Source organism: Cyprinodon variegatus, unplaced genomic scaffold (genome assembly GCF_000732505.1).
Source record: "Cyprinodon variegatus isolate N-32 unplaced genomic scaffold, C_variegatus-1.0 Scaffold1277, whole genome shotgun sequence".
Taxonomy (NCBI): Eukaryota; Metazoa; Chordata; class Actinopteri; order Cyprinodontiformes; family Cyprinodontidae; genus Cyprinodon; species Cyprinodon variegatus.
Genome location: NW_015151730.1, coordinates 51,151 through 62,442, shown reverse-complemented (window position 1 = coordinate 62,442; position 11,292 = coordinate 51,151). Strand labels below are relative to the sequence as shown.

The 11,292-nt window shown below is 38.7% G+C and overlaps 2 protein-coding genes across 2 annotated transcripts in view; both read right to left on the bottom strand.

Annotated features, from left to right (window-relative positions):
• Positions 1 to 6,546, bottom strand: part of LOC107102579 (serotransferrin-1-like) — a 10,454-nt gene extending 3,908 nt beyond the window's left edge. Inside the window, exons 1-12 of the mRNA XM_015401943.1 lie at positions 5,788 to 6,546; positions 5,533 to 5,632; positions 5,263 to 5,439; positions 4,786 to 4,948; positions 4,614 to 4,678; positions 2,381 to 2,538; positions 2,078 to 2,264; positions 1,841 to 1,989; positions 1,666 to 1,756; positions 786 to 833; positions 518 to 700; positions 228 to 375 (exon numbers count right to left, since the gene is read on the bottom strand). Coding sequence (XP_015257429.1) covers positions 228 to 375; positions 518 to 700; positions 786 to 833; positions 1,666 to 1,756; positions 1,841 to 1,989; positions 2,078 to 2,264; positions 2,381 to 2,538; positions 4,614 to 4,678; positions 4,786 to 4,948; positions 5,263 to 5,439; positions 5,533 to 5,632; positions 5,788 to 5,958 — 1,640 coding nt within the window. The 5' untranslated portion in view covers positions 5,959 to 6,546. The remainder of the gene's footprint in view (positions 1 to 227; positions 376 to 517; positions 701 to 785; positions 834 to 1,665; positions 1,757 to 1,840; positions 1,990 to 2,077; positions 2,265 to 2,380; positions 2,539 to 4,613; positions 4,679 to 4,785; positions 4,949 to 5,262; positions 5,440 to 5,532; positions 5,633 to 5,787) is intronic.
• A 1,769-nt stretch (positions 6,547 to 8,315) lies between these two features.
• sfi1 (SFI1 centrin binding protein) overlaps positions 8,316 to 11,292 on the bottom strand; it is a 14,765-nt gene continuing 11,788 nt past the window's right edge. The window contains exons 19-23 of the mRNA XM_015401950.1: positions 9,764 to 9,839; positions 9,586 to 9,673; positions 9,388 to 9,496; positions 9,202 to 9,301; positions 8,316 to 8,661 (exon numbers count right to left, since the gene is read on the bottom strand). Of these exons, the coding sequence (XP_015257436.1) occupies positions 8,533 to 8,661; positions 9,202 to 9,301; positions 9,388 to 9,496; positions 9,586 to 9,673; positions 9,764 to 9,839 (502 nt within the window). The 3' untranslated portion in view covers positions 8,316 to 8,532. The remainder of the gene's footprint in view (positions 8,662 to 9,201; positions 9,302 to 9,387; positions 9,497 to 9,585; positions 9,674 to 9,763; positions 9,840 to 11,292) is intronic.

Genomic DNA, 11,292 nt, shown 5'->3' with positions numbered 1-11,292 from the left:
ATAACATCATATTTGTATACATACTCTGCACAGACACTCCACTACACATCAGAGTACATACATGTTCATGACCCCAGATGAGGAAAAGTCACCAAATTTCATGAAGAAGAAAAAAAGATAACCAGTACTTTCATCAACACAAAAACTGAAATGGGTCAAATTGACCCTTAACATCATATAAGGGTTAAAACTGGTTAGAAATGTACTTCATTAAGACACCCACGTACCTTAAGGCACCCATGTTTCCATAGTAACGCTCATTATGGTTGTCGGTGCAGCGTTTGGTCGTCGCCTCGCCTGTGCCTCCCATGCACACTTTGCAGAGGTTCCCCTCAGATCCAGGGAGGCAGCCTTTCCAAAACACCGTATTATACACTATATAAACAAAAAGCAGCAGACTACAGTAAATGGAATTGTAAAAACAAAAAAACATCAAAAAATGTAATTAAAGTGAAATAAGAAGTAGCGACAGGAATGAGAAGGAAAGTTAAGAAAACTGAGGGCAAAGAAGAGATGCCTTGGTTTGGATCACAGGTAGTACTGCTGTTGTGCTCCAGGCTTAATGCATGTCTGTACGGCAGCAGCCAGCCTGCAGGGCTGTACATGTGTCCATGACAGGAGCGGCGGCCTCCTAGATTCCCCATGAAGACGTTCCTGCTGGAAAGCTTCGCTAAGGCTACGCCCACAACTGAGGGAAACACTGAAGTGGGGCAGATGGTGTGAAGGTTGGATTCATATCAGCAGATACAAACAGGTTATTGAGATGATGTTTGTCTTCATCATACCATCTGTCTCCAGGTGAGTCGATCCTTCAGCAGGGACACATTCAGTTCCTGGGAAAATACAACATATAATTCATGTATAAACACCATAGCTACAATAAGACGACTGCATTACTGCCATACCTGAAAACATTCAAGGACACCGGACATTCCAAAAATAAACAAGACAAAAAAAACGGCATGATATATGTATGCAACAAGAGCTTTTTTTAGAGCAATGTAAAACTTTGGAACTCTGCAAATAAACACCATTTTGATATAATCTAACACATCTAGACAGATGAATTCTCCTCTACAAAGGAACAAAAGTGCATGGATGCTTGCTTGGCAGAAAGGAGGTGGATCTGGTGATGGCTCTAATATGAAGGTTTTACGCACTCAGTAGTTATTCATCCATACATTGTTTATACCTGAGGGTCCCTGCAGAGACACCCTGAACTGTTTACCCTGCCCATCCCAGGGCAACAACCAATAAAACTGCAATAATTAAGTCTAGCTATCAACACTTTAATTGCTACCGTTTTTTTCAATCTCCTCTCAAACAATGGTGGTCCAAATGCAAAATAGTAGAAACTTTTTAATCTTTTTTTAATACTTAAAATTTATTTTTTTTAGAATCAAATTTTATTTTATAAGGTAAAATAATCAAGTTCAGGTTTGATCAGTCTATATATTATTGAGTTTTAAACTGAGTGATCTAATGCAGTCCAGAGTCCTTAAACAGAGGAAAAAGCCCTTTAATTAAGCACCAAGGCAAGCTGTGAATCAGACGACTCTATGGTCTTTATCCAACCAACACTTCTAAGCACCATCTGTTTGCAAACAAGCGGTGGAAATTTTCTTTAGGGGGGTTGAAGTGAAAAATGAAAAGTTGCTGTCTTACCATAGTACTCTGTGACAACTGGAACAAGGCCGCATTTTCCTGCGATGAATGTGTGTGTTGCATCCAGCGAGGCTGCGTCCACTTCGTCCCTCTGAGGTAAACATATGAGCTCTTTTAGAAACTGCATCTAATAGTCCAATAAAAGTCTCTGTACTGTGGGGTTTTCATGGCCTACCTTGATTTTTTCAATACAGTCCTGCATTGATGAAGCCCTCACACACACCAATGGGTCGGACTTTATGCTTAGAGCCCACTGCTCGCATTTCTTCTGCTCTGCATGGCTGATGCAGCACCACCGCACAACACTGTCCTGCAGGGAGCTTCCTGTTAACACAAACTACGAATTCACATATGGTTGGTAATACAGCTAAATTCTGTTTACTTTTGAAAGGTTTGGACTGATAGGAGGCACCTTCATGGCCGAGGCCTTTAAGGAGTGAAACATAATCCAGCCCCATCATCTGGCTAACGTCCATGTCATCCGGCAGAACAACCAGTTTGTCTGTCACATCTCGTAAGAGGAGGTCTGACTCCCCGGAAAGAGATGAGTTGAAAAGTTGGAAGCGCTGCCTCTCTTTTCCTTGTCGACCAAACTGCATCTGAAGAATTTAACTTAAAAATTACCTCAAAGTGTTGCTAAAGTTTAACAGAAGACTGGAGGACAAAATGACAAGTGTTTCAGAGCAAAATAGTGAAAACACATTAATATATTTACCTGCATAGTTGAGACAAATTTTCGGACAACTTTGCGAAAATTGCGTCTGGTGACCATTCCTCCTCCTGGACCACGGCCGAGGTTACAGTTTCTGTAGTGGCTCAGAGGGGCCTGCGTGCCATCAGGACACAGTAACCGGAAATTGTCCTGCTCACTCTCTAACAAAGCAGCCATGAAACAAAAAAACTTAAGACACACAAAGTGATTTGCGTTTGCAAGTTTTTTTCCAGGAAGGAACCTTCATCAATATGCAATTCGTTTTCTAATGAGCAGGTCGCACAAATTCATGGGTACCAAATCTGAAACTCAAATATCACAGTTTTTGTGTTTTTGTGTTTTTTTAGCTGGTGAAAATTCTAAATCATCCAGGTCATAGTCATTCAAACAAAGTTAAAAAACAAACCACTGGGCTTTGTTTTCCAAGTTTGAAGACTTTTCGCTTCCCATCCAGAAAATGTCTGGAGTAGGGTTTGAGTTCAAGGCTTATAGAATGGGCCAAACCAAAGCCTTGTTATGGCTTTAAAAACTTGCAAATTGATGTTTTGGTTCCCCTGTCTTTTTAGTGTTTCTTAAAATAATGAGCAAACTTACATGCCAAAATTTCTACATTGAGGCAACAATGGAGCCATTTTTCTACAATGCCAGACGATGGAGAGATTCTTATGGTGTGTAAACTTATCTGGACTGTCAGAAACAAATAACATATCCCCCTGCTGCCACCACCACCCAAAACTCTAGATATCTGGGCTCTGTTTGCATCAGTGTGCTCCGATTAGTCTTCTCTAAACAGTACTAAGTTTATTAAGGTAAAAACATCTAAAAAGAAAATGGCTAAAAGGGTTTTGTGCACTATATACCAAAGGATACACTGACATCTCCAAGGTATATTACTCAGGTTTTCCAGTTACTTCCATGGCCTTGGTTGTATCTAAAGCGCAAACCTAGACATGCTTTTTGAACATTTGATATGCCAGCAATGCAAAAGTTGTGTTGTGAAAACTTCTTTACTTAATATTCCAACTTTTAATATTCTTGTAACAAAGTGGAAGTATCTACAGGAGCGACAGCATCTAAGCCACACGGTTGTAGTGACGCTTCATATCAGAACGGACGCTGAGGGGAATGATTGGTAGAGGTCACCAATTTTCTACAGAGTTACAATCATAAGATCCATCCATGGTTTCTACCATGGATCAGACTGAACTCCATAACAATAGGAAGGTTCCACTGGGGTCAAACAGACATTTTGAAATAAAACCTTTCAAGTATCTCATATTTGAAAGTGGGTAGTAGGGCACACTCCAAGCAGAGTGTCTCCCAAATTATTTTAGCCAAAAGAGGACACAGTAGTTACGAGGCGTGTCTCAGAGGAATTTAGAGCAAAACAAGTCTGTGGGTTTTAAAATTAATGTTCTCCCATCTTACAAAGTAAAATAGTGGAAAGTAGACGTTCACCAAAAGCTGTAGCTTTACACTTATTATAAACTGGTGATCAGCAAACAGTGCTAGGATAACAGAACAAAAGAAAGTTCAAAGTAATTACCTCCTCCTCTGGGAGAAAAAATTTGATAGTAAGAAAAGAAAATATGGGCCTAAAAGGATCAATAAATAAGTAGAAAAAAAATTCTGATGCATCTTTATTAGTTTGTCCAACTTTTTCTTTCCCTGCCAGACAACAGTGGTGCTGGATGCAGGAGTTTGCCCTGCAACTGAAGGGTTGTAAGTTCGAACCTCTGGCTTCAAATGTCATTGTGTCCTTGGGCAAGACACCTCACCTGGACTACCTGCTAATGGTGGTCAGGAGGCCTGCTGGCGCCTCGTTTCTGTCAGTGAGCACCATGGCAGCTGTGGCTACAGTGTAGCTTGTCACCATTAGGGTTTTAGTTCCTGCATCAATGGGTGATTGACTGTGTGTCATGTGAAGCGTTTTGGTCAAATTCCCTGACTTAAAAAAAGTGCCATATAAGAACAGACAATTAAGCATTTTATGTCACTTTAGTACACATTTTCCTGTGTAATTTTCTTTTTTTATGTTCTGTTCAGGTGCAGAACTTCATGAAAAAGTTTCTGAAACAGTTTCTACTAATATTTTCTAACATATTTCTTAGTATTTGTCCTTTGCTATTTTTTCTTTATTCTCTAACTCCCCAGCTTTCCAAAAGTTGTACAAAGGTCTTTTAACTTCAAGAATATGTATGGGAAATAAAAAAGATAAAAACGTTATAGAGCTTACCATCAATACTTTCCAGAGATAAATGGTCCACAAAAGCAACATCACCTGCACCTCTCCGGAGACATCTGTACTAATCCAACAAAGAAACAAAAACCTAATATGTCTAAGGCTCTATTTTTATGTTAAATTGTAATGTGCTGGGTTGTAGGGGCTCTCTCTTGTTGTGGCTGACCTGAGGGCTCCCTGGTTGTTGTAGAAGGGCTCATTGTGTGATGTCTCACAAAAGTAATTCTTCTGGCGTACATAGGACCTTTGGCCTTGACACAAAGTGCACAGATGTGGCGCCATAGTGGCAGCTCCAGGAACACAGCTAGCTCTGAAAAAAGAACCAACATCTAACAGAGAGACAAAAAGAAAATACAAGTCTGATCAGAACCTTAAAAATGTGTTTCTTCTCTGTTTCAAATCAAAATGTCCTAATTTTAAATTTCAGATTCCCTTCGTTGAATGAATAAAAAAAAATCAGCAGTTGGATGATTATTATATGGATGAATGAATAACAGATGAATTGAGTCAAATGAATAAATGTGCATATGGATGGAATGAAAGACTACCAGATCAACACATGAATGAGTGGAGATGTGGATGAATAGATGTTTCCAAACTGCAGAGGAACCCCATCATGAGAACCATGAAGTTCTATCCTCACCCAGGCTGAGAGGATTCTCTTTGCTCCAGCTTAGATAGTTCCTGGATAGTAGAAACCCGAGTGGGAGGCTCCATCCTGTGGTCCATTGAGCCCCGCTATGACAGCTCCTGAGGCCTTGCAGTGACCGTATGTCTAAGCTCCTGTTTGTTACCACAGCAACAGATAGGATGCAGCTACCTGTAGAAAGTCCAGCAAATAACCAAACTTTTTAGACCTCAGTCAGAGAAAGTGGACGCTATAGAACATGTTAGGAGGGTAAACAAACCCTACCATCATTGTAGACCTCCTTAGCAATAGCAACAAGATCAAACTGCTTCACAGCAGAATAAACCTCTCCTGCATCCAATGCCACTATATCTGCACGGTTAGCCTGAAATCAAGGAGCAAAACTCAGTTTTTTTCAATAGGTAATTCAATTTACTTAAAAAAAAAAGTTTCAGAAATACCTTTAACCTATTTTAGAGGAAGCAGTAAGAGGTTTCTTTCAATCATCATCATCATCATCATCTTCACCTCATGACTCACCTTGATTTTATCGATGCAGTCCGCCGTGCTGGATGCTTGTACGCACGACAGTCTGGCAAAAGCTGCTACTGCAGCCGGTGGCAACACTGCCACCAGAGCTTTGGCCAGCTCTGCACACTTCCTGTGTTCAGGATCTGAGATGGTGCACCAGCGCATCTTCTTCGCTGTCATATGAACAATTATTTAAAATATCCACACCAGCAAGCCAATGAAATAACATGATTTTTAAAAAAATAACTGGTCACCTTTGTCTCTGGATAGGAACGATTGACCAATAAGAAGTATTTTAATACAGTGCCTTTAAAAAAAATGAACCATTAACTCCCAACAGTTTTTGTTGAAATTAAAATAGCGCAGAGAGTAAGTATTTGGCACGTTGCAGGTTCTGTTTCTACTAATTTGTCAAACCTAAATGGTTCAGGCCAAACAATCAAACTTGGTCCAATTATCAGAACCGACTTTGTTTAAGACCTCATAACTGGTTTTTCCTCAACTATAACACTTACCATGAATTTTTGTCCACTGCAGGTTTCCCCAGCATTTAAAATATCTTTCTTTCAAATTATATTTGATTAAAAAAGTGGTTACTTATTTGCATCTAAACAGGAAGTAGGGTGCATAGCAAAGGAAAAGACAAAGTAAATGCCAAGGAAGGGAGTCAAGTGTAAAACAACAGCATCAGTAGATGTGGTCTGACTGCTCTACTAATTAACCACAGGACCCTTGTGGATGGTGCTTTGGGTTGTTATCCTGCACTAAAATCCAAGCACATTTTAGCTTAAGATCAAAACTGATGACTGAATTTTAACCCTAACCCTATTTTCGGGTTGAGAGCAGAAGGTTTTTCAGGTCCTGAAGCAACAAAGCAGCCACAGACCTTCTCTCTAACACCACCAATAATGTCTGTTGGAATATATTTCTTTAGTTTTTAGGTAAAATACAGCAAGAAACACACCTTCAAAAAGTTACCATTTGCTCTGATCAGTACAGTCTTGTTGATCTTTACTATTGTTTTTTGTGTTATGTTTTTGGTAAATGTGAGCTGGCTCTTTTTGCCTCTTTCTTTTAGGTAAATCGTAAAAACTAATTTGATCTAAATCAATTGATAGATGACAGTGACTTTGTTTCTCCGGTGGGAACATAATGTGTCACTAGCCTACGTCTTTTTGCCTACTTCATACTGTCGACAGGTTAGTGGTCCCGTCTTACAGAAAAGGGGTTAATTGATGGCCAATGAAATTGGACTCAGCTAACAAAAACAATAGTAATTTGTGATTTAAAATGGGGGAATTATACTTTTTGAACAGTTTTAAATCTACAAGTTTTCATTTCTTAATACCGTAGCTTACTTATTGGATGGTTTATTAACCATTTAGTAATCTCTAAAGGAAACATTACTGTTAAATGACTGATGAGTCGGCCATTTTAGGCTGTGTTTCTGAGTGGAACGGGCTGGAGTATCGATCGGTCATCATAAACTTTGTGGATCGGTGTGAGAAGCACCACCTGTGTCTTAACACCAGTGAGACCAAAGAGATGGTGATCGACTTCAGGAGAAGACCCCCACCTCACTCCCCTGTGAACATCCAGGGGTATGACATAGAAACTGGATAGGAGAGGAGGGTGCTGTCCATCATGGACAACACCTCTCACCCTCTGCATTAGACTGTAGAGGAGCTGAGCAGCTCCTTTAGTGAAAGACTTTTACACCGTTTGTAAAAAGGAGCTCTAGCGCAGGTCAATCGTCCCTGCTGCCACCAGACTCTACAATACGACACCACAACAATAAAAACTTGTGCAATGTATAAAGTGCAATTACTATTTGATGTGCTGTGTAATAACTGTTTCTGTATATTTGACACCCAGTGCAATAATTATATATTTAAATATCCATCTACATAAATACTCATGTAAACACCCTGCGCAATAACCCTGTATAATAATCCTACTATATATATATATATATATATATAAATAAAAATGCCATCATATGTGGAATCACTTTATATATCCTATACACCTTTTTCTTCCTTAGGCACTTTTTGACTATTTGAGCTGATGTAATGAGTAAATTTCTCCACTGAGATAAATTAAGTCAATCAATCGATCAATCAATAAATTGTCCCAGACATAAGTGCAATTTTTAACCAACTAAAGAACATCTTTGATGTTTCATCGGAAAATGCAGTGAAAGTACTTACCCCTGATGAAACATGCAAAGGCAAAGAAGACAAAGACTAAAACGTGGAACGCTCCTCTCATTTTAGGCAGTAGATCAAAAGCTGAGAGATATCTACCTCGTCAAAAGACACTTTCTGAGCTCAAAAAGCAGGAGTTTCTCTGCACCGATTTAAAGAGGTAAAAAAATAAAATAAATCAGAGCCACTGCTAAGAAAGAAGAGAAAATCTATTGCGTAAGGTCCGTTCCTCTGAAAACAGTCACCTCTTGCACACATATGGAAAATATTTTAACACCATCTGTCATAAGCAGAGCCACATCCAACCAATCAGAAATTAAACAGTAAACCGCAGCTTTACTTTATTTTTAATATAATTGCCAAGAAAGAACTTCTTAACATCCACAAACAACCATTTCTTTTAAGAAATTATAAAACATGAACAAAATGTGGATCAGCTAAACATATTCAGCTCAGCACCTGTGGTTTTTATATAAGGAAAATCAGTGAAAACACTGAGCAGAATGGTTATATAAATCTTGTGTCATGAGGTGATGTCTTTTGGCTTTTAATGCAGAGGGTAAATTCCCGAGCTGTGGAGGACAGACTGCAAATATTGGATTCTCTCCACGTGCAGCAAGATTGTTGGTTTCTGTTTGTCCAGCTCAGTTGACAATTCCTGTATGTGCTTCTCCAGCTGTGAATGCAAAAGAACCAGATCAGTATTCATACTTTAGATAAATCAGTATCTAAAGTATCAACAAGTTCATGGGCCAGAAATACCTCGAGCTTAAATCAGAAAAAAATCACTCTTTGTTTATTTTTTGTCTTCAAATTGCAACGTTGGAGATCAGTACCAATTTGGACTCAATGGAACTATAATCTAAAGAACATAGAAGATTTTTCAAATGATGCTATATATCACAAAATCTTCATACTACAATGTTAAAAAGAATAAAAAGAAATAAGATCACTCAAAGATCAAAAGCTTATTTAAAATCCTGCAGCCAATTAATTTGTTTATACTCTCAACAGATAAACCTGCTTTGCTTTAAATTATACTTTTAGTGATCAAGCTGCAAGTTTTCTTCTCTTATATCTCCATATGTCTAGTTCATCAGCTCTTTTCAAAATCAATGAGGAAGTTTTAATTTCCGCTTCAACAAATCAGCAGCCTGATACGCACATATATGAACTAGATCTGGTTTATTAATGATGTTAGTCATTCTCTCAGTACCTCCTGCAGCTCCTCACAAACTGCCCTTTTTTCCACTTGTTCATCCTCTGCACTCGTCTGCAGCCAACTATCCAACACGTCCCTCAGCTTCCGCCATGCCCTAATCAATACACAGTTAGAAATCAGTCCCTGCATACACAAGCGTTACAACGATACAAAAAAGAGATGGATTTTTGTCATTTTCACCGAAGCTGCTTTCTGCTCTGCTGGAATTGTTCCATGTTGGTCTGAATGCTTAGAAGCTCCCTCATCAGAGCTGCAGCATCTTTATCAGGAGGATTCTTCGAACTGAGATCTAAAAAGGCATCAAAAAATTATGTCTTCTGATATTAGCTGTTTCATACTTCTTAATTTTGTTGCTGTATAAAAGGTGAACCACATTACCTTTCAAATCTGATGAGACATGTTGAGAGGCAGAGACAAACTCATGGTGGGAGACGACGGGAGCCTCCAGGAGACCTGAACCAGTCAACTTAATAACAGGAAAGATATACACTAGGAACGTCAGAATATTGTATTAAGAGATGAAATATTAGGATGTGTTTGAGTAGAAGACGATTACAGATTTCTGTGTGCTGGAGGTCATGAAAGCTGATGGAGGCAGAAGTTGATCTTGAGATNAGTAAACCGCAGCTTTACTTTATTTTTAATATAATGGCCAAGAAAGAACTTCTTAACATCCACCAACAACCACTTCTTTTAAGAAATTATAAAACATGAACAAAATGTGGATCAGCTAAACATATTCAGCTCAGCACCTGTGGTTTTTATATAAGGAAAATCAGTGAAAACACTGAGCAGAATGGTTATGTAAAGCTTGTGTCATGAGGTGATGTCTTTTGGCTTTTAATGCAGAGGGTAAACTCCCGAGCTGTGGAGGACAGACTGCAAATATTGGATTCTCTCCACGTGCAGCAAGATTGTTGGTTTCTGCTTTTCCAGCTCGGTTGACAATTCCTGTATGTGCTTCTCCAGCTGTGAATGCAAAATAACCAAATAGTTGTTAGTAGTAATAAGTATGATATGCAGTTTATAATGATATCCATCTCTATGCATCAGCTAAAGACCTTATCTAAAGTATCAACAAGTTTATGGGCCAGAAATACCTAAATTTTAAATCAGAACAAATCACTTATTGTTTGTTTTTTGTCTCCAAATTGCAATGTTGGAGATCAGTACCAATTTGGACTCAATGGAACTATAATCTAAAGAACATATAAGATTTTTCAAACAATGCTATATATCACAAAATCTTCATACTACAATGTTAAAAAGAAATAAGATCACTCAAAGATCCAAAGCTTATTTAAAATCTTGCAGCCAATTAATTTGTTTATACTCTCAACAGATAAACCTGCTTTGCTTTAAATGATGCTTTTAGTGATTGAGCTGCAAGTTTTCTCCTCTTATATCTCCATATGTCTAGTTCATCAGCTCTTTTCAAAATCAATGAGGAAGTTTTCATTTCCGCTTCAACAAATCAGCAGCCTGATACGCACATATATGAACTAGATCTGGTTTATTAATGATGCTAGTCATTCTCTCCGTACCTCCTGCAGCTCCTCAAAAACTGCCCTTTTTTCCACTTGTTCATCCTCTGCACTCGTCTGCAGCCAACTATCCAACACGTCCCTCAGCTTCCGCCATGCCCTAATCAATACAGTCAGAAATCATTCTCTGCACACACAAGCGTTACAACGATACAAACAAGAGATGGATTTTTGTCATTTTCACCGAAGCTGCTTTCTGCTCTGCTGGAATTGTTCCATGTTGGTCTGAATGGTTAGAAGCTCCCTCATCAGAGCTGCAGCATCTTTATCAGGAGGATTCTTCGAACTTAGATCTAAAAAGGTATCAAAAAATTATGTTAGATGTTTCATACTTCTTAATTTTGTTGCTGTATAAAAGGTGAACCACATTACCTTTAAAATCTGATGAGACATGTTGGGAGGCAGAGACAAACTCATGGTGGGAGACAACGGGAGCCTCCAGGAGACCTGAACCAGTCAACTTAATAACAGGAAAGATATACAGTAGGAACGTCAGGTTATTGTATTAAGAGATTAAATATTAGGATGTGTTTGAGTAGAA